Raw genomic sequence first — 26910 nt, forward strand, 5'->3', positions numbered from 1 at the left:
TCTTCCTTCTTGCTTTCTCTGACGGATTTTACCCACCTCTCCACTGAAGTTAGTGAGAGAATTTGAAAGGCTGCTCTCGCTTCAAGGCTCATAGCTGACAATCTGTAAATGTGAGCTCTTTAGTAGTTACATTGGCTGAAAGAGGACACATTGTCCTACATTTTAAGGTATAACTTGTTTCTGTAAGTTAAACTATATGAAAGTTAGAGGAATTTGTTTGACAATTTAGTTGAATATCAGAAAAAGAGCAGGCAGCAGTGTGCCACTCTGCTTGCTGCTCATTCATAAAAATCAAGAAGGAGCAAACATTTTATTTGTTGGAATCAGAGCCATAGAAAAAGAGTTGCGACACACTTTGATCTCGCCGACACGTGATCACGTGGTTCATGTAGCTCGCTGTAGTTCCAAAAAAAACCACTGCTGTTTGAATGGTTTTCAATGAAGCTGGCCAACGGAAGTCGCTTTCTCAGGTAAATGATGAATGAAACAGGCTCGGTTAAAGAAATCCGATATTCTGACTATCTTCAGCAGACTCGTATCTACAAAAGGCAGTCCTCCCTGACGTGTTTGGTGTAGAATGGAGTGAAATACAACATTGTGAACACTCACTGCCAGTGAAACACAGGAAAAAAGCTAGAGCTTTTTTGTCACGTGGTTCCGGTAGCTCCCAGTAGTTAAACAAAACCCCCACTGCTGTCAACCTGTTTGAATGGTTTTCGGCGGGACAGACAGCAGCACCATCTCGATTCACGGACATTTTCGGTATATTAACACATAATGTCAATTGGTTACTTGTTTGTTGTATCATGTATGTCTGATACTTTATTAACATGTATGTATTACATGAACTTATACATAACGCAATATTGTGAAGCAGAGCTAGAAATGGCTATGCTAGCTACCATACTGTACAAACTGTACTGTACCATACTGTACATACCAAACAGTAGCCTAATGAGGACTATATTGTTCCACTTAACGTTTAACCTTAGACGGTTTAAGTAAATGGGTCTTGTTAAACGTTTTTTTATTCATCAGCCCACTTACAATTTAGCCTACAACATTAACAACACTTATATTTGTAGTACTTGATGCAAGTTGAATCTAACCATTATCACCAGCAACTGCTCAATTTAAGACAAGAAAGGAGTTTGGTAAATAGAACAGAATAAACAAGGCAACCAACTGCATTCAATAAAACATTTTATTGTACAATATGTCCTGTGTTCTTCCACTCCTTTTGTTTGTAGTGATCCGGTGATCTTCTGGCTGTGATACATGTACAGCTAGCTAGAGTAAAAGTGTTGCTTACGTAGACCTACAGTCTAGCTCCAACTGCATTTAGAATTTAACAGCTTACGATAAACTTTAAATAAAGCTGGTTATATAAAATACTACTAATAACAATTGATATGTGGTGGTCGAAATATGAAAAAATGCAGGATTTTCGTGAATTTACCAGCTAACTTGCTTCGGACCACTTAATTTGAAATTCATTGTTGCTAGCTCTACTAACTAGGCTAATAAGAGCTATATATAGAAGACTTACTTTGTATGCCAACGAACACCAATAATTAGAACTAATTTGACAGACTATAAGCCAACTGACTTCTGGTTATGATACACGTGCTCTCTAGATAGCTTCAGTAAAAGTGTTATGTTAGATACTAGCTAGACCTATAGTCAAGCTCTAACTGCGTTTCGAATCAAACAAGCTATAATCTTACGATAAACTTTATCTAAAGCTAGCTATATGAAATACTACTAATAACAATTGATATGTGGTGGTAAAAATATGAAAAAAATGAAGGATTTTCATCAATTTACCAGCTAACTTGCTTCGGAGACACTGAAAATGAATGGGGTTGAATGGTGGAAAATGCAATGTTTGGAACTACATGTCGCATGTGACACGCTTTACTTCCGCATTCCTCGATAACAATGGGAGTCTATGGAAGTGTCGCAACTCTCTTATTCTATGGCTCTGGTTGGAATGCTGCTTCAGCATTCCAAGTATTATTCTTTGAATCTTTATTGTTGGAATGCTGCTTCAGCATTTCCAATGGAGTTTTCTTTCAAATCCTCTCAAACTTCTTTAAACTTCTTCAACTTCCAAATCCTTCTTCTTCCTCAATCTTTCAGCTAGAGCCACCATTTAAACTTTAACATGTTGACAAAACCCTAAACTATTTTTTAATAATTCATCTTTTTGATATCTATTCAATTTTTTTCAATATCACCGATTATGTTTCATGACTTTTTCAAGACGTTTCTGAGATTTACATGGGTGCGTACGTGAAACCCTAGAGTGCAGACTGAAACGCTTAGAGTGGAGGGCAGCTTCGGATGTCGTTGAAAAAATATTTCTAGTTTGTGTGGGACAATGTGGGACATGTTACCAACACCTGAAACTGTTATATAATGTCTATCTAACTTAATAAAAACATTTGTATTATGCTTTGTTCTTTAGTACCTTCCAGAAAACACCATTACATCACAATGTAACATAACATGTCTTAATTTAAATTCAACATCCCTGAGCCCAAAGGCAGCAGGCATCATGCAGATAACTATTTTTGAAACACTTCTGACCAAGTCCAACTAACCCTAAACCCTTCTATCGGCCTCACCCAGGTATGTCCTAACCCAGTCTTTACTAAAAGAACATTTTCTATTTTGTGTTGCCATTATGCCACCTTTTTACATTTTAATTTAACAAATTATCCAGTTATTTTCTGACAGGGAACACATGGAACGAATCACCACTCCACATTTTGATTGACAGCCGTCACAACCCATAGTGACCGTATTTACTCCTTTCTTTTCAACCATTGGATAGGATTTAAAAAACAGCTGTTGTATTTGTACTTCTGAAGAAGCGCTGTTAAAACTAGGTGAAAAACTACGCTGCAAAAATTATAAATAAAATGCTTTCTTAAAAAGACAAAAAAACTCATGTACGTTTTCTTAATATGATCATAAAAAACCAACAGACTGATGAAAATGCGGGACATTTTCTCAATATGCGACGTGCGGGACAAGGAGTGAAAATGCTTTTGACACAAATCTGACGCCATACCTATCCCAATGTCCACCCTCACAGACTCACGGATGGGTGCTGTTGGAAGGGGTGACAACTTGTGTTCGTACCCTAATGTATTAGCACATGGACCAACACACCTACAATGCTCTACCTTCCGGTATTCTCACCATTCTGTTTCGTTTTGTGAAAAGGTAGCTAGCGTTGCACGTCTTCGTCCTGTTCACATGTTGCAAATGTGCGCCATACCCTACAACAAGCCAATATTTAGATTTGGAATAGCTTACTCTATATTGTCTATAATTTGATACATTATTTTATTTTTGTAGTAAAATGTAGTAGCTTATTTTGTTAATGGTCCTAGTAATTATTTAGCTTGGCTGACGGAAATTGTAAGTCTCTGGCCGAGTCATGTAAAAGTAAACTCCTCTCCTGCCCTGCCAGTGTACTGTGTAGCATGGATAGTCCAGTCCAGTAGCCTAGAAGGGGTTTGCAGACAGTTGGAGTAGCTGTAAGTGTAAGTTCTCATCCTGATGGTGCTAACCACTACAGCGGAGCGGAGCGTCGGCTTCCAATTCATTTTCAATGAAATCGGGCGTTGACGCTCGCGTATGGCATTGTGGGAAGGCGAGTGGAGTTGAGCGTTGCAAGTTGGATTTTCTCAACTTTATGTAAATGAGGAGCGTGAAAACGCTTGCGTTGGCCAATCATATTGGTTTCTTGTAACGTAGCAACTGTTCGTCATGGTAAACATTTCTAGGTTTTACAATTTCAAGATGGAAGAGAAAATTATCGTATGTGTCTGCACACCCAGTACTGTTCAGAACAAAGTTACGTAATGCGACGAGCCTGAATTTAAAGATTACATTAAACTAATAATGCAGGGTGCAGAGTTGCCGACGTTGTAAGTGTCCCTAGTGTGTTTTCATACTTTTATATTCAGTCTCGTCACATTACGTGACTGTTCTGTGCCACTGCTAGCTTGCTAGCCCAGCCTACAAACGACTGGTTGAGTGACCGGTGGCGTAACATGTATTCTACTGTAATCTTGCACTCGTAAAAATTCTGTAATTTTACACAAATGTTGTGTAAAAGTGGTATTTTGATCGATATTGTGAGTACATGAACCCAAGTCTGCACGCTTGGCCATGACTACAACAGTGACCTTAGAGAACTACAACTCTGGGACACTGGGAAGGCAAGCGGTGCAGAGCGTTAAAAAACGCTGTAGTGGACACATACCGTGAGAAGTAAGGGATAATTTGTCCAGGTATGTGGTAAATCCAATCCCAATATCCACCCTCATAGATTTACAGACTTTGAAGCGTGTTCTCGCTAAGTCCATAAGGGCTTAGGGCTGTCCCACTTTCATATCATGAAGTGTGCGAGGGCTCTTTCTCAGACATTTGGAGCCCTTTTTGCACCCTTTTCGTAAGTCAACATTTTTGCAGACTTTGCCTCAGGGAATTGCCCGCAATTCAAAGCGTTGTGACGTGAAACACAAAGGTTACAAGGGGAAGCCCAGAAGGGAGAGAAAAATCCCGGTATGCCCCATAATGAGTGCTGTCCAATTCCAATTTATAGCATTTTGAGCCCTTGCAGCCTCTTGCACTCAATCACTTACTAGGCGATGTCAATCTGTGAGGGTTCAGGGTTAAGGGGGGACATTGGGATTGGGACCTACATGGAGAAAAGTTTGCGCTTTAACCATTGGGGAAGTGCACATCTTTATAAAAACTGGTTACATAGGCCTAACCCTAGTTTTGCACTGTGGTTAGAACAAGTTCATGGCAGTATGTACAAGTTCCATTGTACATTTTGAAAGAACATTTTAAAACAAAGCTTTCAGTGCAGTCACTGCCTAATGTTTAGTCCTTTTGCTAAAAGACTTGTGTTGCAATTTATTTTTATATACATCAATAAACAATGTTCCATAAGGATGGTAATTGGTGGTATTGTGTGCTCTTTACAAAATTGTGATCTTAAATTTCATTTCAAAAGGTCTTAAGAAGTCTTTAATCCAACTGTCCTAAACCTTGCAGATACCCTGCATACAGTACACACACCAACATACCTATTTCTGCTCTAACCCATGGCAATTCTATGAACCCATTGTAATGGAATGTCTGTATTTATTGTGTGTTTTTGTGTGTGGTAGCTTCAACATGGAGCCCAGCTATGACTTTCTCCACATCTACGAGGGAGAGGACTCCAACGGGGCCCTGTTGGCCAGTCTCCAGGGTAACCAGGCGCCAGATCGCCTAGAGAGTAGTGGAAGCAGTTTGTTCTTGGCCTTCAGGAGTGATGCCTCCCTGGGCATGTCTGGCTTCGCCATCCACTTCAGAGGTGAGGAGGAGGTCTGGGTCAATACAGAATTGGCCTGAATTACTGACCACTGTCAACCAAGCCAGCCTCAGTCGCAGCCAGTTTCCTGTATCTGTTGTCTTCAATCTGGAAGTTTGTTGGAAAATAGACTGGTACATTTACATTTCGTCATTTAGCAGACGCTTATCCAGAGCAACTTGCAGTAATTACAGGGACATTCCCCCTGAGGCAAGTAGGGTGAAGTGCCATGCCCAAGGACACAACATTTTTCAAGGCCGGAATTGAACCGGCAACCTTCTGATTAACAGCCCGATTCCATAACCGTTCAGCAATCTGACCCCCCAGGGTCATATTTAGAGACTTAGTAGTCAATGAGAACAGTTAATCAGCAAACATACATGCTAGGTGAGGCTCAGCTGTGGTTCTCTCATCTCCATCCAATAGAAAAACATAATCCAAGTTCTTTCTTATGCAAATCAATTCACGCTCACTTTGTTGTGGTTTTCCTACTTCCATGCACCAGCAACCATAGTCATTTACTCTGTGATCAGTTGATAACAGAGGCTTGGAGAAAAAGGGAAAAAAGACTGGCATCGTGCCAATGTCATCTGTTTTCAAACTGTAATTCACTTCAGAACATTTTCTCCTGGTGGTCTATTCTCTCCCCCAGATGTCGGTGTGCTTGTCTAGCTTCAGGTTGTGAGGGATGGCATGGACAAGCGTTTGCTATGCTCTTGCCTGTCTGTCCGTGCTGTGAAATGCAGGTTGAATTGTGATGCACTCTCGCAATTTCACTGAAAGAATCTCCCTTTACTCTTCCACTAAAATGAAGAAATGAAAGGAGGGGGGAGTGAAGAAAAAAAGAGATAGAAGTAGGGAGGCAGAAGGAGAGAGAGGGCAGGGAGCTTTCTTTTGTTTGTATGTTTGTGTACGTGAGTGTACTGTATATGTGCATGTGGTTGTGTGTGTTTTTGTGTGTGACTGCATTTGTACATACATGAACACATTTTTTACGTGTGCATTCCAGTGAGTGTGTGTAGCCCGAAGGACAGTGTCTGTCTACCTTCCTCCCTTCCACACACTTTAAGCACCCTCATCCCACCCAACCCCTCCAGCAGCAGCTTTAGGCTTGTCTGATATGATGTCCTGGAGCTGAGAAACTTTGTCTGCTTGCGGTCTACTCTCTCCCTCTCTTTCTCACTCCCTCTGTCTCTCTCTCATTATGGCTCTCATTTTGACTTGTGTTCTCTCTCTGTCTCTTTATTATTGACTGTGTATATTCTTACACCAGTATGTGTTTGTGTTGTGCTCTACAGAGAAGCCCAGAGAGGCATGCTTCGACCCGGGCAGCATTATGAATGGGAGCAGAGTGGGCCAAGACTATAAACTTGGATCCACAGTCACGTACCATTGTAACTCTGGATACACCAGTGTGGGTCCAGCAACTGTCTCTTGCGTGATGGGCATGGATGGGAAGCCTGTATGGGACAAGGCTCTGCCCACCTGTAAAGGTAAACTCTTATCCTCCTGCACTCATACATCTCAATAGAAACTTAGTATAACCCTCCTAGACACCAGGAAAGGAAATTATTGTGCTGGAGGACATAAAGGAGCAAGACAGAAAGCAATAATACCAAATACCAATGAAAAAAGAGCAATTGGTAGGATTACTAGGCATGTACGATATAGATTTTTTTGCCAGACGATACCAATAATTACCTGCCTCTCATGGCCGATACGGATAAGATAACCGATAATTTCCCTTTGCGGTGCTATAACTTGTCTGAGCACTTAAACATTTTAAGGCAGCTATAACATGTCAGTCCCAGACTCTAGGACATTTCCAGGACATTCAGAACCGGATAAACCGTTGTTCAAAGTTTATAATGGAGAGATTTTAAACGTACATCACCTATTTTGGGGGGGGATTTACCCGTGTTTAAAAATATACACGCTAAATAGGGTAGAGAAAGGCTAAGAGATAATGAGCTTTGACCAAACAAAATCAAATAGTTCTGGTCTAACCAAATGTAACTGCAAAAAAAAGAACGTTTTTTACTCTAGTAAAGTACATCAAAAAACTGTGCAAATTGCAAACAAGGTGTCTTCTTCTGAAAATGTGACAAACGTCCACACCGGCGATGACATGTTAGGCTCTCTTGTCTATAGGCAAACAATTCTTTGTTTACACTGTGGTTCTACCTACCCTGGTGCAGCAGTTTGACGTCATGAGCGTCAACAGCGTGCTGCACTTCTTAAGTCAATGAAAGAAATATTGGCTTTGTAAAATCTGCTGTTTTTATCATTTATTGTACCAATATATATGGTGCATCAGTATAATCTTACATTGAGCAGGACAGGAAGTGGTTGTAGTCCTTCAGTAATCAGGATAAGAAGTGACTGTTGTTCTTAAAGAGGAAAATGATTTGTTGTTGTTTTTCTGGAAGAAGAGCTTATCTTTTAACCCTTGTGTTATTTTCGGGTCATTCTGACCCATCAGTCATTGTGACCCACCGTCGTATTGCGACAAATTTACCTCATACAAAAACAAAGTCAAGCATTTTCTTTTAACCGTTTGGTTGTCTCAGACCCCCCACATTGCAAAGGTTAAAAGAAAATTATTTAGATTTGTTTTTGTATTGGGTAAAATTGGGTAAACACAACAATGTGACCCGAAGGCAGCACAAGGGTTAGAGAGTAGGCAAAAAATAATTTGTCTTCTAAAGAGCGGGACAAGTAGTCTTTTAACCCTTGTGCTGCCTTCGGGTCACATGACCCAAAGGTTCATAACAAACCACAGTTGTGTTTGCCCAATTTTACCCAATACAAAAAATATATATTTTCTTTTAACCTTCACAATGTGGGGGGTCTGAGACAGCCCGACATTGAAAAGAAAATGCTTCACTTTGTTTTTGTATGCGGTAAAGTTGTCGCAATACGACGGTGGGTCACAATGACTGATGGGTCAGAATGACCCGAAGATAACACAAGGGTTAAAGAGGAAGGGGGAAAAGTGGTTGTAGTTCTTCAAGGATCAGGACGAGAACTGGTTGTTGTACTTCAAAGAGCAGGGTTGGTTAAGGACAGCAGAGAGGGTATGGGAGGCTACTCCTGCCACACTTCAAGTCCCATTTCCATTTCTCTTTCATCACTTGCTCCATACAGTGCATCGGGAAAGTTTTCATATCCAGTGGCGGAACTAGAGTTTTATACATGGGGTGGCCAAGGGGTGGCCAAGGGGTGGCCAAGGGGTGGCCAAGGGGTGGCCAAGGGGTGGCCAAGGTTACTTCAGGGGGTCCATAGTCCAAAGTCTTGGGTCACTGTTTTCATTAATATATACAGTACAATCTGGGTCTATAAGTGCTGGAACATCCAAAATATTTTTAGGAAAGAAAGCTCAAGTACCAGGGACTTATACTGTTTTTTCAAATTTCTTAAGCACAATTTTGAAAACAGGGCTCACTTTGTCAAAACACAACACACGATTCACACAACTAGACATACAAGTATCAGAACACCTCCAATCTTTTGCAAAATGAAACACTTCGTTCAAAACTATACAATCATGTATAAAAACCCATTTCTGTCACCGTATGCCACACACATGGTTCATAAAATTGGACTGTTTGAACCAGTTACACAATGTAGTGCAACATTTAAAACACTTTTACAACATTCTTTTCTAATGATAGAACCTGCTTGATTTTGGCAGAGATATTGTTCCAGTAGAGTACATACAAGTACATGAATATGTTGACCAAACACAACACACAAGACCAGTACTGCACACTGCTGAAAATATTAACAGTATTTTTCCACTACTGTCTACGTAAAGGTTGCATTTTGTGCAGAAAATCAGAACATATTTCAAATCAAATACTGTAGTAGGCTACATAGTAGTCTATAAACACACCAAATACATTTGTGGAGACAAAAGAAAGAATACAGCAAATGAAATACAGTACATTATTTCAATCATGGACTGCAGTGAATATGTACAGAAAAAGGACTGATGTAGTGCATATAGCTGTAGCTACATGTAGCTACATTTTACTGTATTGTACTGTAGACAGTAGAGAATAGTAGTTTTCACCTGTGCTCTTGTCGAAATGTCCAAATTACTGTTGTAAAAGTATATCTGCTGAGGTTGGGCTGAACTCTCTGTCCAGCCTCTCTCAATGTTGCCCCATGGTTCACAACATGGTCAACTAATGTTCAATGTTGTTTGAATTTCATTAGATACTGTAAATGTGTGCCTATTCTTCCACGGCCTCCAGGTCTACCTCTCCCTCTTCCCACCTTCCTCCACGGGCTCCCCCTCTCATCCTACCTCTCCCTCTTCCTCTACCTGCAACATTACCTTCCATTTTTGATGAGGACAGGTACACTGACCTGTTGCCTTTTTATAGTGCTTACACCTGATTGGTATGTTTACAGTTTAGCACTTTAGTGCTTGTACACCTGACGCCCGTGTTTGATCCATCTGTTCACATGTGTGACATTTTACAAGGCAGTGTCTAAAAAAGGCAATGAAGTGACATAATCTTACATTTCTGTGTCTAATGTAGAAAAGTGTGTTTAGTGATTTGCAAAACACTGTGTGTAGTATTTTGCAAATAGTGTGAGGATGAGAATGTGCTTATAGTTGTGCAGGTCTGGCCTTCTGTTGTGCTCCTTGAGTGTCAGATTTCACTAACTGTGTGTTATTTGACATTTTTGTGTCTAAGCAATTGGAAAAAACTGTAATAGCATTTCTGTGTTACAGAAATAACACAGTGCATAGTTTATTTACAAAACAAAGTGAATTTACACACCCGAAAAAACAATTTGACTTGACAGGTAGTAGAAATCAAGCAGAAATGGACTTGAAAATTATAAATAACTTGGTGCCCAACCACATTACAAATTTATAGTATAATATTTATGTTCATATGTATTATGTTAACTAATAGCAAATAAAAGTTTTGGAATTGGCCTAAACAAGACCAAATTAAATCTGTGTGATAAGAAACCCTTTGGATATATAATTTTAGTTAGTACATAGTGCAGGTATTATTTATTATACCTACTAACACAGATGTAAACACAATGTTAGGCTAAATTGGGAACCGATCTCTTGTCTAAAAGTTTTCTCGCTTTGCACATGCTTTCAGGAACTCATTAAACACGTATATAATAGGAGTCCACCTCTATATAACGTTCCACAGTTGACAGTGCAAGTCAGAGCACAAACCAAGCCATGAAGTCCAAGGAATTGTCTGTAGACTTTTGAGACAGGATTGTATCGAGTCACAGATCTGGGGAAAATCTACAGGAAAATGTCTGTAGCATTGAAGGTCCCAATGGCCTCCATCATCCGTAAATGGAAGAAGAAGTTTGGAACCACTATTACTTCCTAGAGTTGGCCGCCCGGCCAAACTGAGCGATCGGGGGAGAAGGCCTTGAGTCCAGGGAGGTGATCAAGCATCCGATGGTCACTCTGTCAGAGCTCCAGCGTTGCTCTGTGAAGAGAGGATAACCTGGAGTGGCCAGACGGAAGCCATTCCTCAGTAAAAGGCACATGACAGCCTGCCTGGAGTTTGCCAAAAGGCACCTGAAGGACTCTCAGATCATGAGAAAATGTATTCTCTGGTGATGGTACTGCATAGGGGGGATACGTTTTTTGCTGAGTTGATAGCTATCTCAAGTTATACATAGTTAATGCCGCCAATCAGAAACACCAACTGCACCGTGGACAGGTATGTGGTATGCCCAATCCCATTATCCACCCTCAAAGATTTACAGACTTTGAAGCGTGTTCTCGCTAAATCCTTAGGGCAGAGCTCTTCAATAGGCGGCCCGCGGGCCGAATCCGGCCCCCGAGCAGCTTTGGACTGGCCCCCGGAGTGTGGTCCGGTAACCTCATTCAGTTTGTGACTATGAAAAAATTAAAATTCACTCGTGACCAGGGCCGGACTTACCATTGGGCTTGACTGGGCTCCAGCCCATGGGCCCCGTCCTGTAGGGGGCCCCGCCCGTTTACGTGCAGCGGAGGACTGAGCTATTAGCTAGAAAGCTAATTTATGCTAGCAAGATTCATAGACAAGAACATTGTGTACGGTTGACAAACCGTAAATATAATTTGACAATATGTTTGACAAGAAGACTAGCTAGCTAACAAGCCATGTCATTGTCCCCAAATCAATATCAAGGTTTTCACGAACAAGGTATCGGCCATATACTAGTACTAGGCTACAGTACGGCCGCAGCATGTGTAGCGGGTTGAATAGCAAATGGATGTGAGATGATCGCATCAAAGTTGACATATTCTCCAAACAGTAATTTTAATTTGACAGTATGTTTAACAACAAGACTAGCCAGCAATCTAGCCATGTCATTGTCCCCAAATCAAATCAAGATTTGTATGTGTTGGCCGCAGCATGTCTGAAGTAGAGCTAGGTTGACTAGCGAGGTGAATCGAATGGGATGTGAGATGAGCGGTTACGTGACGCTGACTGACACAGTAAATTCAGAAAAGTAACATTTTTCAAATAGGTTAAAAGAAATATTGAAGTCACTCATTGTTGTAATTACATGTTTGCTTGGTAAAGTTTCTTAAAATTGTAAACGGAGGTTTTGACTGCGTGACTGCGTCCCTGATGTTATTGTTACTTATTTCAGACACTTTGTACAGGCTCATACCAAGGAAAGATGTTCTTTGCTCATACAACGTAGCCCGCTCAATAATTTAGAACGGTGAACAGTTTTGCTGGAACTACTTGGCTGATTAGCTGCAGCCAATCAGAATCGAGTATTCACCCAGACCATGGTATTTTAGATTCGACTTCATGCAGCGCTGGCGTCGTCTGCAGCCGCCTGCAGCCCGGCTGACTTGAAGCAGCCAATGGCATTCTTAGATTCAAGGCAGCCGCCCGCAGCCGGCTGCGGTGCTGCATGAAGTCAGTCCATGTCGAACGCGCCTAATAACTTTAAAAAAAAAATTGTCATTGGGGAACATTTAGTCATTGAATCGTTAATTCAGGAGATTCGTTCAAAAATGCTGATTCATCCATGAAACAAGTGAAGTATTTGAGTAGTTGAATCATGCATTCAAACCAAGTTTTTTTTAATAATTCAGATTAATTAAACATTTTAAATAGACTTCAGCAATTCACATAAATAATGTTATTTTGTTTAGTTGTTTGCTCAGAATCGTGATCTCTAAACACATATAGTAGCTTGTGTATGTATCATTTTGTTCTATTTAAGGTCATGTATAGTTGGTAGGGCCCGAAAATGACCCAAGCCCAGGGGCCCCCACCGCCCTTAGTCTTCCATTTTTGTTAGTTAATTGCATTTTCTCCAATTGTCTGTTAATATGGCTTGGTTATTGCTAACCTGGTTTGATTTTTGAATCCTTGGGCCTATGCGGCCTCTTGGGCATATTTTGTTATATGCACTTACAAAATATAATATATTGACTCCTTCAGTATGTTGTTGTAATTTCTTTATTTGTTACCGTGATTACTCATATCCTCCGGCCCCTGACTTTGCCTCAGTTTCAAGAACCGGCCCCAGCTCCAAACTAATTGAAGAGCCCTGCCGTAGGGCTTAGGGCTGTCCCACTGTCATATCATCAAGTGCGCGAGGGCTCTTTCTCAGACATTTTAAGCCCTTTATGCACCCTTTTCGTAAGTCAGCATTTTTACAGACTGCCTCATGGAATTGCCCACAATTTATAGTGTTGTGACGTGAAACACAAGGGTTACCAGGGGAAGCCCGGAAGCGAGAGAAAAATCCCGGCCAACCTACCTCATAAGAAAAGAAAGAAGAACTGTAAACAAACAACCATGGAAGGGCAACCAACCCTGACGTAAACATAAATAAAAGTTAACACTTAAGTTTAAACACAAAGATCACTGATGGTTAATATAGCCAGAACTGTGTAGTTTGTCCTTTGCTGATAAATTTCAAATATGCTTCATCAGATTTGATCCAACAACATTATTTTGCAGATAATGCCGCAAAGTGCTGCCCCATTCCAATTTATAGCATTTTGAGCCCTTGCAGCCTCTTGCATTCAATCACTTACTATGTAACGTCAAGTAAATCTGTGAGGGTACAGGGTTTAGGGTTTTGGTTGGACATTGGGATTGCGCCGTAATTTTGAGGCCTGATGATAACTTCAGTTAATTTTTTGTTTCGTTAATGAACTAATGTGATTAACATGGGAGTCAGGTGGCTGAGCGGTTAGAGAATCGGGCTAGTAATCAGAAGGTTGCTGGTTCAATTACTGGCCGTGTCAAATGACGTTGGGCAAGGCACTTCACCCTACTTGCCTCAGGGGAATGTCCCTGTACTTACTGTAAGTCGCTCTGGATAAGAGCGTCTGCTAAATGACTAAATGTAACAATGGCATTCGCAAGTAAATGAAACAAAGCACTTAAGCATTGGAGTTCGTAGTAAAGAAAATAGGGACATTTTGTTTTGAATATTTAGAAGCAAGTTTGCTATTACCACCGATATGACCAGGACCCTGTTCGTCGTAAGGGTTGAAGCTAAGTTAATCAATTGTCCCTTTAGCCCGTTAACATTAGCGAGATGAGTGAGAACAGCAAATATCGGTTCGTCAACGGCTGATCCGCATACAAATCATGTGGTTAATTTCAATCAGGCTAAACTTATCATTCAAAAGGCAGGAAAGGTCGATCACCAAAACCGTGATTTTCTAACGGTATGATGGCGGAAAAGACGAAAGAGAGAGCGGTGATAGGCTATTCTCGCCATCCGAGCAAACTATTATAATGAGTCTCTACGAAGACAATAAGCATATTATCATGGCTAAGTCAAACACCGCAGCTGCCAGAGCAAGACATTCACCTTGGCAAAAAATTGCCAATAAGCTAAATGCGAAAGTTTTGGGGAAATGTATAGGCTCATCTTAAGTGCCTCATTACCCCAATCAATCAGATCACATTTCTTTAAATGTGCCTGCTGGCAGTAGGCTTAATGGAAATCAATAATCGAATGAGATCTTGCTAACTAAAATAATGATCTCAACTCTTTCAGAATAAGTAGGCTAGATAAAAACAAGGCCAAAGACCGAATTGTTTTATTTAAATTCTTTATTCATTCCTTATTTATTCTTTCTTTAATGTTTATTTATCCTTTCTTTATTCATTCGTTATTACATCTTATTATTTCTGTATTATTTCTTTATCAATTCTTTATTTCTTTATTTAACACCAACTATTTACACACAGTACTTAGACACGCTAATGCAAATAGCTACTTATTTTGTACACTTTCATTGTACTGTGCAGCAGCTTGTTTGGCAGCTTTCAGCATTTTTTGGGAAGTCTCAACCTCGTAGCAGTCTGTGTCAATACATTTGTTGATTTTGCAAGACATCAGATTCACAAGAGTTGTGTGAGACAGCTGACTTCTGTATTCTGTCTTAATGTGACGCACAATGCTGAATGCCCTTTCCACATCACAATTGGAATTTGGCAGCACCAAAAGCAGCTTCATCAACTGGCAGAGCTCTTTGAATCTCAACTGCCCTGTGCTCACAGATTTGACTTTGGACAGCTTCCCCCAGAATTCATCAACTTGCAAACTTTTGTACTTTGGCACCAGTCCCTCAAGGTTAGTTGAGACATAATCCAGGACTTCCAAGTGGAGCTGTTCTCTGGCATCTTCCTTGATCACATTTGCAAATCTCTGCCAAAAACAAAATCAGCTCTGGAGTCACCTCATCTTGGTTCTCCATATTGACCACTGACAGATTCTTCAAGATTTGGTCTGTCATTGGGCACTTCTCCAAGATTTTTTTTAAAGCTCCTGACATAGAATGCTCTGGCATCTTTAAAGAACTGCTTTGTCTTCTAAGGGGGTATCTCTTGTCCTTCCTCACTTAGCAACTGCCTCCTTGCCAGGTACCCGATAAAAAGCTCTTCATCTGGGAGGTGAATTTCAGTGGTGCTTACATCTATCTCCTTAATGGTGTGTTCTCTCAATACCTTCGACTTAATAAATCTGCTTGCCATGTCATGCAGGAGCTCTTGTACGCTCTGATCCAACTTGAAGAGGACAGGTGCCTTGTTTTGAAAGATCTAATTGAATTTGTCAAAGCATTGTGTGACATTATGGAGAAAGCTAGCATATAGTTTCATTTGGGGGTCTTTCAGCCTTTTCTGAATATGAGATGACTTCTGATTCTCACTCTTTGACTCAAAATATGAAAGAAAAGCTGGCCATTGGTGGAGCAGATGGTCCAAAGCTTTTCCTAAAGAAAGCCAGCGTGTAGGACAATGCTTTTGTACTCTCTGCTGGGCAACATTGCAGAACTCTTGAAACTGTTTTAGGTCTTCTCTTCGTTTGGAACTTTTCTCAAAGTAATAGTAGATGTCAATGAGCAGTTCTTCAGGTGACATTGAGAGCTCTTTAGCAGCAGTTTTGGCACAAATGTTGACCAGGTGACTTGGACAGCCAACACTGTAAATATGAGGGGCCTGTGCTTTCACTCTTGACAATACAGAGTTGTTTTTGCCAATCATCACATTGCAGTTGTCACTGCTAAATCCTACACAATTAGACCATTCAAGGCCTTTGTCATGCATGGATGATGAAATGCAGTTGAATATGTTTTCAGCTTTGGCATCATTGCACACTGGCATGTCTACAAATCCAACTGTTACCTTATCCTGTGTTTCATGATAGTACCTGGCTAAAATGGCACATTCCTTCTCACACATGACGTCGTTGCTTTCGTCAACCAAAATACTGTATTGCCTTTTTTCTGTCCGGATGAACTTGTACAGATCCTCTGAACATTCAGGTTCCAGTGCCATGTTCACAATAGCTACTGTCTTGGTTGAGGAGCAGGCATACTTTTTTGCTATATCTGAATATGGAAACATATGCCTGAAAAGCTTGCCTGCGTGCTTACACACCTGGAATGGCAGATTATGCTCAACAATGAAAGATGTAAAGTACACCTCTGCTCTTGTGACCTTCTCTGTCAGACTTTGGTTTTCTGCTGAAAAGAACTGTGAAATACTTGAGCAGCCTTCCCTGCGCTGAGCCTCCCTAGTATGTAGTGGTCCCTAAAATAAATAAAAGCATGAGGTGTATCCTTATTATATTGTCTTATGTAATAGGTTACATACATACTTTGTTTTTGTGATTTCACCTAATCTAAGTCTGGTATATGCAGAGACTGTTACATTAAAATATATACTTACACTTTCGTATTATATTATACTATTATATTACTGTATTATTCAACTCATGGAGTATTTTTTTTATTCAGTAACTACTTTACACATGTCTACAGGGAGTTTGGCCTCATCACCTAGACATCAATACAGTAGCTCGTTATAGCAGCTAGTTAAAATAACGTTAGCTATGCTAATACCCCAATGACACCTATTAAACTCACCTCAACATGTCTTTTGCAGTCATTTAACCCACCATGGGCAATCGAAAAATCACTGCTGCAAACAGTGCAGCGAGCTACACTATCGTTGTGTTTTACTCCTATTAAACATGGGTACATTTTAGTGTAGTCTGGGGTGAAGTGTGTTTTTTATTTCTTTTTTTTACTTTAACCCTCTGCCATGGCTCTGCCGAACCGAATTGATGGATGAACTGGAGAGGTCGACTGTAAAGCCCGCCTACCGAGAACTGATTGGTCTCTCTGTGCTAACTAACCTATCAGGACGCACGCTGTGTCACTCTCACCACGTCTGTCACTCGCTCTCGGTTTCTCCAAAGGCCGTCTACCAGAAATCATTACCATTGAACTGTCGCTCGCTCTCCAAAAAAATAAAATAAAATAAAAATTCAATTTCCGGGAGAATGTATAGCATTTGCGGGCGTCAGGGAGCCGCTATTGAAATGCTGGAGACTCCCGGAACTTCCGAGAGACTTGGGTGTCTGTAAATGAGTCCTTGTCGGCTGAATCGATATCGCTCAAACAAGAACTCATCCGTGTGAATTAAAAGAATCTTGGCGATCACTACGAACTCTATTGGTATGGAAAGGTAATCAAACTAGAATATAGCTCCTTGGTCAACTGGGTCTCTCAAAAAGGGAGCTGCCATGTTATTTTCCGGGGGTGTTGCAAGCTTATCCAGCTACACTTACGTTAGCCTGCTCTGGAGCAGGTTAGTGCTAATTGATATGTTACTATGGTGATTTATCGAAAGTTGCTTCCACGAACCAAAAAGAGGGGCGTTTTTTATCTTAGCCTGAAAATTAGCTCGCCAAACCGCTTAGCGAGCTACGACGAATACCCCCCTGGACTCTCAAGTGTGTCAGACCTTTAAGTGTCAAGCTGGGAGGGGAGATGCCTGAAAGATCGCCGAAATTTACACTCGCGAAAACTGCACATTAGCCTATACATGTCACTCCCGCGAACAAAACACAATTATTTTCTATAACAAAACACGGAAAACGTAATCATTTAAACTAAGGCTGAACGATATAGGAAAATAAGCTAATTGTGATTAATTTGACTAATATTGCGATTTAATATGCAATTATTATATGATTTATTATTAATAAAACACATATACTATTGATCTCCAGTCAACAACATAACACAAAGTTCAGAAAAATAAAGGAGAACATACCGCCTGTGCCTCTTTGAAAATCGCACATATGTGATTTCGAACATTCCAATTGAATATTTTCCGATAGACTAAACTATGCGACAAACGCTTTAGTATGGCTTTAACCTTTAGATTTATACTTCTAAATATTTCCGACAGTCCCCACAGTGTGAGTTATTTTTCCGAAACGGAAGCTAGCTAGCTTTAGTTAGCTTCCGTTACCTAGCAACCTAGCATAATACTCTTAGCAAAGCTACTACCTGCTAGTGTTACTTGTTAGCCTCCTCATTAGTAAATTTTGAAGCCATACTATAGCATTTGTCATATACTTTTTGTCTATCGGAAAAGATTCAGTTGGAATGTTCAAAATCGCAAATGTGCGACGTTACGCTGTGAGACCCGCATTCGAACGATCACATATGTGCGACGCTATATTATTATGCTCGGTAACTTAGCTTACTTATCTGTCACAGAGTAACTTAACTCATTCGGTGTGTGAAAAAACAAAGATAAACTAGAGAGGGCACAATTTCTTGGGAAATTGTGGGGTGTGCTTGCGTCGGTTGCAGATGGGTATGTTTCCAGGCTGTGAATATCAACACCATGTATTTTTGTACGCCCTTCGCCTGGTTAGCTGCTGCGATTCCCACACAGCAGAAGTCTAGTAGTTAGCTAGCTCTACAATTTACCGGGGCTAGGTCTGAATCTAGGAGCAAAACGGAGCACAGCTGCCAGCTGTAGGTATATGCAGGTAGCAACGTTAGTGCTAAATAACTATTTAGCTGTTCGGCTCCATGACGCCGGGTAAGTAGGGCTCGTGAGACTGCTCACCAAAAGAACGAAGGGGAACCCACTTGTCTAGAATGAAGGGGAACCCACTTGTCTAGCAGATTAAGACATGTTCGTAGGTACCTAGCCTACCAATACTTTTATCTATTGTACTAATTGTACGTCGTATCTATGTGTGTGCTGACGTTGTGACGTTAGGCGAGTTCCCTTGTGCGACACAAGGCACTTTTTGCCACAAAAACTTAACTCAAGCCTGAAACGTGCAACGGAACGTAAATAAAAATACAGGCAACTCAATCGGGACCAATACGAACATTTTGACACCTACGTTGTCTATGTAGTCCAAATATTGATGGATCCTTAGGGGTGGGAAAATAATAATAAATAATAAAGTATGAATGGGAAAAACTTTTGACTGGTACTGTAAATGAGATAGAACAATGGTTGTGCTCGCCGAAGGCTTGAGCACACCCAATTAATATATATGTGAGATAACATAGTGTGTGCCTTGCTGATGCAAGCACACCCAATTATGACAACTGGCCCAACCATTGTGCATGTAATGACTTCTGTTATGAACTAAATGTCTAGATGTCTGTGGTAACAGAGTACCAATCTAATACATTTTGTTCAACATAACATAAGCAATTGATAACATAGGAAACAGCAGACAAATGAAGGCTACATAATCATTTGCATGAATGTTGCAGAGCATTGGCAATTTGTTTAAAATAATGAGAAATTGCTTTTATGATGTGCATACATGACTAGAATAGATGTGGAGGTGGAACAAGTACTTCAGAGATTACAAAACGTAAATTGTGATCTGAGAAATATTGGCATCAAAGCCACTGAGAAGAACTGTCACCACCAGTTGCCTCATGGACACTGCACTATCTATAATTATAGAAATCTGTAAGTGTCACCGACATCAACGCAGGCACTGTGCGCTATCTATTATTCCAGGAATATGTGTGTGTGTGCCACCAATTTGATCACAGGCACGTTTCACAGACATCTTAATAACTGACTGCATCACGGGCATTCTGCACTAGTAGAATATTATTACTGAACATGCTGGGTGCAGAAATGCAATACCACAATGATCCATCAGGGCCTTTGCGTCAAATTGATGGGCTAGGGGTGGGGGCTTGGTTTGTATCCCTAAGCCAAACAATTGTTAGCTACATTAGATAGCTAGAGCTGTTGCAACACTGATGTCCATCCCCGCATAGATGGTCTTCCTGTGCCAGCCCTACCCGGACTGGAAATGGACAGAGACTTCTGTTCTGATGAACAGGCACAAAACTGCACATGCCCTCCACATGAGTTCACAGCAGGGGCGTTGTTAGACATAAAGCTCTACTGGTGCACAGGCCCCTATTTATATCAATTTTTATTCTTCCAAGCTTGCTGCACACAATGCACTTGTCGGCTATAGAAACTCCGGGAAACAGTTCAGGGACGCAAGTTTGATATCAACTTTGGCAGGGACATCAATAGTTAATGCGAGCGGCCAAATTTTTTTGGCATTCATTTGAGCACAAATACTGTTTTTTTGGAGCTTCATGTAATATTGTTTTTATGTTTAAGTCAAAATAAGATGATTGGTAGGCCTATCATTTAGAAACTTTCTTTAATTTTGTAATGTTTTCTTAACCTACCTCAATTGTGACTTGTGTGCCGAGTCCGACACCTGGACTTCTGTGTGCGTGCTGCAATGGCTATTTGGCAAGCTCAGAAGAGTGCGCTAACATGGAATTCTGCGTGCATCGGTTTGTGTGTTGATTGGGATACTGCGTTTATTTTTTCCGGGATTATCAATCTAAATTAATGCACGGACTAAAAGTAAATTGTTAAAACTCAAACTTTATATTTTACTGGGGCACAGCAGATTTATACTCGGGCATGTGCCCCAGTAAGAAGGGTCTAACGACGCCCCTGGTTCACAGCACCTTTAGAACTAGGCTGTCCAATTTTGTATTTACTTCAACTCACCCCAGATGTTTTATTATTCTGTAAATACATGTTTTATTGTCTTTATTCTGTTTTATATTTCACTTCAAATATGTAATTACATTTTTATGTCATCAATCACATCACAACTGTGCAAGATTTATGCTGACTGAATTTTGGCTTAATACATTAATAAGATGTAATATATATTTCCACATTTTATGGTGCTTACATTTGCGATTTATTTATATTTTTATAGTCAGCCCTGTATGTTTGTTTCCTGAGGATTAGCTGACTATACCTAGGGATGGGGATCGATACCCGGTTCTGTAAGGACCCGGTTCCAAATTTCTCAAAACCCGAAGATCAATGATAAGATGTAAATTCTGGAGAAGGCAGGCCGGAAGGAGTCACGACAAAGGAAAGGAGTTGACTTTGGTTTATTAGTCGAGCTGCCCGGATCAAACAATCAGTTCAAGACGAGCTGATGGCATGAGTGAGAACTCTGTCTCTCAGTTGTGCTTAAATACAGTTAGGTCCATAAGTATTTGGACATTGACACACTTTTCATCATTTTGGCTCTGTATACCACCACAATGGATTTGAAATGAAACAATCAAGATGTGCTTTAAGTGCAGACTTTCAGCTTTAATTTCAGGGTATTTACATCCAAATCAGGTGAACGGTGTAGGAATTAAAATACATTGTATATGTGCCCCCCCCCTTTTTAAGGGACCAAAAGTAATTGGACAATTGGCTGCTCATCTGTTCCATGGCCAGGTGTATGTTATTCCCTCATAAAGGGAGTTCGTTATTTCATTGACCAGGAGCAGATAAAAGGTCTAGAGTTCATTTCAAGTATGGTATTTGTGTTTGGAATCTGTTGCTGTCAACTCTCAATATGAAGTCCAAAGAGCTGTCACCATCAGTGAAGCAAGCCATCGTTAGGCTGAAAAATCAAAACAAACCTATCAGAGAGATAACAAAAACATTAGGTGTGGCCAAATCAACTGTTTGGTACATTCTTAAAAAGAAAGAACGCACTGGTGAGCTCAGCAACACCAAAAGACCCGGAAGACCACGGAAAACAACTGTGGTGGATGACAGAAGAATTCTTTCCCTGGTGAAGAAAAACCCCTTCACAACAGTTGGCCAGATCAAGAACACTCTCCAGGAGGTAGGCGTATCTGTGTCAAAGTCAACAATTAAGAGAAGACTTCACCAGAGTAAATACAGAGGGTTCACCACAAGATGTAAACCATTGGTGAGTCTCAAAAACAGGAAGACCAGATTAGAGTTTGCCAAAAAACATCTAAAAGAGCCTGTACAGTTCTGGAACAACATCCTATGGACAGATGAGGGAGTCAGGTGGCTGATCGGTGAGGGAATCGGGCTAGTAATCCGAAGGTTGCCAGTTCGATTCCCGGTCATGCCAACTGACGTTGTGTCCTTGGGCAAGGCACTTCACCCTACTTGCCTCGGGGGAATGTCCCTGTACTTACTGTAAGTCGCTCTGGATAAGAGCGTCTGCTAAATGACTAAATGTAAATGTAATGTATGTAGATGAGACCAAGATCAACTTGTACCAGAATGATGGGAAGAGAAGAGTATGGAGAAGGGAAGGAACTGCTCATGATCCAAAGCATACCACCTCATCAGTGAAGCATGGTGGAGGTAGTGTTATGGCGTGGGCATGTATGGCTGCCAATGGAACTGGTTCCCTTGTATTTATCGATGATATGACTGCTGACAAAAGCAGTAGGATGAATTCTGAAGTGTTTCGGGCAATATTATCTGCTCAGATTCAGCCAAATGCTTCAGAACTCATAGGACGGCGCTTCACAGTGCAGATGGACAATGACCCGAAGCATTCTGCGAAAGCAACCAAAGAGTTTTTTAAGGCAAAGAAGTGGAATGTTCTGCAATGGCCAAGTCAATCACCTGACCTAAATCCAATTGAGCATATATTTCACTTGCTAAAGACAAAACTGAAGGGAAAATGCAAGAACAAGCAGGAACTGAAGACAGTTGCAGTAGAGGCCTGGCAGAGCATCACCAGGGACGAAACCCAGCGTCTGGTGATGTCTATGGGTTCCAGACTTCAGGCTGTCATTGACTGCAAAGGATTTGCAACCAAGTGTTAAAAGTGACAATTAGATTTATGATTATGTTAGTTTGTCCAATTATTTTTGGTCCCTTAAAAAAGGGGGGGGGGGGGCAAATATAAAATGTGTTGTAATTCCTACACCGTTCACCTGATTTGGATGTAAATACCCTGAAATTAAAGCTGAAAGTCTGCACTTAAAGCACATCTTGATTGTTTCATTTCAAATCCATTGTGGTGGTATACAGAGCCAAAATGATGAAAATTGTGTCAATGTCCAAACTGTACATGAGTTGGACATTACATATATAGAATGACACAGAATTGCTTCCTTAACGGGTCTTCAGTGGTCAATGTATTGCCACCCGAGAACGTTCAGCAGGTGAAGTGGTCGTTAATCACATAAGCCTTATTTTTACATGATTTTCCTCACTGTCTCCCCTCAGTCTGGACTGCATGCTATATTCTGCTCAGAGGGGGCCTCGCTGCATGACCTCTTGACCTTACAGAGACACATGCTGTATGTGTATCCAGAAACTCTGCCTTACAGTTCCTTCCTCTTTCTATATTTGTAAATCAATTTGAAGTGATTTGCATCCTGCGAAACCTCTCTACAAATGTCTAATAAGCCTGCACCCTTTAAATCACTATGGAATCAAATTAAATTCCCATCACAATTATCAATGATGCATGAGTTATCAGCCATCTGTAACCTATACTCGCATTACCAAAATCCCACTCCACACTTGACAAAGAGTGAGTAAAAGATCATGCGGCTAATCTACTCTACACTTCACACTTAGACAATCCCTTGGTCAAAACTCCTTTCCGGTTAAGGATAAAATCACCAAATGTCATCTAGTGTGACATTTTCACAACACACACATGCTAAATATTATTCCTTATTACATCCCTACGACTAGGAAGGCTGTAAACTTTTTTTACAAACAAGTTCCAAGAAAGAAAATGTCTTCTATTCGTGGTTCAGCCGAACTCGAATGTCTCTCTTAGGCAGGATCTTTCCGTCTCCTGTCCTTCTCCATCTCTAATAGATTTGATGTTAACCGCAATATTCCCCGTGGTGATAACCGGCATGTTTGTAATAGAATGCAAAGATTTCACAATTAGGGGATCTTTCTCACGGTTCTGTCACTGCCAATGTCTTCACTTCTATACATCATGAAACAAATAGAGAAGAACAACACCATATCCACACTCATGATAATGAAATATTAATATGGAGGCGAGAAATATTACCCATCCTTCGATGTTCTGTCTACTGTATCCTATACGTCCTATACTGCGTTCGCTATAGGAGGTGCTTTTCGAAGTCAAGATGCATGAATCCATTGGGGTTGATCTGTAACCTTAACAGCTGTTCTGGTTGCCAAAAGAACCTGAGTCGGAGGTCCAAATCTTGGCTGGTCCTGCTGAGCCAATGTTTTTAAACTGCGTACCAAAACATAATCACCCGGCTGAAAATTATGAATACTCTGATCACCTGGAGTAGGAAGAGAATCTGTTACTTGTTGATTAATGTCAGACACAAAAGACCACAACCGTTTCACATACTGTTGTTGAGTTTCCTGCAACAAAGTTAAATCATTTGCTGGTGGCTTGTCCATCAGCACTCCTAGAGGAAAAGGTCTAGCCATCAAAACTTCATGAGGAGCAAATCCTGTGCCTGAATTTTCCATCGCTCTGATTGATAGAAGCACCTGTGGCAGAGCATCTATCCAAGTTGTCTGTTTTGTCTGATGTATTTTCACCAGTTTTTCTTTAATGGTCCTATTTGTGTCCTGATCGGGGCTGTTCGGTCCCTGTACGACCGGTGCCAGAGTTTGGTCCGCATTGCCGGTAGTAAGTCGAACTTGTTCCCGGTGAGGGTTGGACTCCGCCAGGGCTGCCCTTTGTCACCGATTCTGTGCAATCTCCGGGTCGGGGAGGAGATCTTGTCCCAAGCGGAGGAGTTCAAGTATCTCGGGGTCTTGTTCACGAGTGAGGGAAGGATGGAGCGCGAGATCGACAGGCGGATCGGTGCGGCGTCCGCAGTGATGCGGGCTCTGCATCGGTCCGTTGTGGTGAAGAAGGAGCTGAGTCGAAAGGCGAAGCTCTCTATTTACCAGTCGATCTACGTTCCTACCCTCACCTATGGTCACGAACTGTGGGTAGTGACCGAAAGAACGAGATCGCGAATACAAGCGGCCGAAATGAGTTTTCTCCGCAGGGTGTCCGGGCTCTCCCTTAGAGATAGGGTGAGAAGCTCGGTCATCCGGGAGGGGCTCAGAGTAGAACCGCTGCTCCTCCACGTCGAGAGGGGCCAGTTGAGGTGGCTCGGGCATCTGATAAGGATGCCTCCTAGACGCCTCCCTGGTGAGGTGTTCTGGGCACGTCCCACTGGGAAGAGGCCCCGGGGAAGACCCAGGACACGCTGGAGGGACTATGTCTCTCGGCTGGCCTGGGAACGCCTCGGGGTCTCCCAGGAAGAGCTGGTGGAAGTGGCCGGGGAGAGGAAAGTCTGGGCCTCCCTGCTTAGGTTGCTGCCCCCGCGACCCGACCCCCGGACAAGCGGAAGATGATGGATGGATGGATGGTCCTATTTGTCCTTTCCACTTGTGCTGAGCTTTAAGGATTATAAGGAATGTGAAATGTCCAATTAATCCCTAATGCTGCTGCCAATTGTTTGGTTACTCTAGAAGTAAAAGGAGTTCCATTGTCAGAGTCTATTCCATTTGGTATTCCAAAACGAGGGATAACATGTTCCATTTGAGCGTTTTCTTTTCTCGTCGCAAAGGCTTCTGGCCATTTTGAAAATCGATCCACTATGGAATATCCTGAAAGAATAGTTTTATCATTTGGTCGCATTGCTGAACCGTCACAAAATAGGACAAAATCACTATATTCCAAAGCTGTTTGTTACAAATCCGTCCTTACACTGGATGTAGAATTAATAATGTCCATTCAATCATGAGGAGCTACATCCTCTGGCTCTGTTCCATGCAATAAAGCTTTGAGATGCACAGCTGGATTAGTGTGTGTGGCCGTGGAAATAGTCAAATTTTGAGTTCCTGTCAAAATGTGTTCGTAATTACTACGTCTTTGACTTGTCATATGTTGTGTCGTAATATTCACTAAGATAATGTTCACGGTATGTGAAGTGTGTAATATCATGGGATGTCCAAGAACTATTGTTTGTGCCTTTTCCACCATTAAAGCAGCGAATGCAACAGCTCTTAAACAGGGAACCATGCCCTTGACGATTAGTGGCAACATTTTACCGTAATAGGCTACTGGCCTAACTCCATTTCCATGTTCCTGTCCCAGAACTGCGGATACTATTTCACCATTGTCTGCAACGTACAGATGAAAAGTTAGTTTGTAGTCAGGTAATCCCAGTGCAGGAGCAGTACACAAGAGATATTTGATATGACGGAAGGCATGTTTCATTTCCTCATTCCATTGAATGACTTCAGGAGAGTCTTTGAGTGTGGCTTTGCGCAATTCTGCGTCTCGGACTGCATACTCAGCTATCCAATTTCTGCAATAGTTCACCAGTCCTAGGAAAGACAAAATCTCAGTTTTGTTCCTTGGTCGTACAATGTCCTTAATGCTGTTCACTCTTTCCTGTGACAAAAATCGACAGCCATCCTTTAAGATGTATCCCAGGTAGTTTACTGATTCTTGACAGAATTGGAGTTTAGCAAGTGAGGCCCGGTGTCCACCTGCTGCCAAATGTTTCAGCAGAGCTATTGAATCTGAGACACATTCTGTCTCATTTCTTGCCGCCACTAGAATGTCGTCCACATATTGCAATAAGGTCAAGTTACGTGGGAGTGTTAATTGTGCCAGATGCCTATTAACCATTGCGCTATAAACTGCTGCTGAGTCAACATAACCCATTGGAAGGCGTGTCCAAATATACTGTTGTTGTTGAAATGTGAATGCAAATAATGGTTGGGTGTTTTTATGTATTGGAATTGAAAAATATGCTGATGAGAGATCAACAACTGTGTACCATTTAGAGTCAGCTGGTAATGCTGTTAGTATTGAATTCATATCAGGTACTATAGGTGAGATAGGGATGACTGCTTCATTAATCT

General features: G+C 41.3%; 1 protein-coding gene across 1 annotated transcript in view; it reads left to right on the forward strand.

Moving 5' to 3' along the window:
* The window catches only part of LOC136943695 (CUB and sushi domain-containing protein 1-like), a 402237-nt gene that overhangs the window by 197588 nt on the left and 177739 nt on the right, over positions 1–26910 (forward strand). The window contains 2 exon segments of the mRNA XM_067237118.1: positions 5199–5386; positions 6682–6876. Of these exon segments, the coding sequence (XP_067093219.1) occupies positions 5199–5386; positions 6682–6876 (383 nt within the window).

The sequence above is a fragment of the Osmerus mordax genome, chromosome 5 (genome assembly GCF_038355195.1).
Source record: "Osmerus mordax isolate fOsmMor3 chromosome 5, fOsmMor3.pri, whole genome shotgun sequence".
In the NCBI taxonomy this organism is placed as follows: domain Eukaryota; kingdom Metazoa; phylum Chordata; class Actinopteri; order Osmeriformes; family Osmeridae; genus Osmerus; species Osmerus mordax.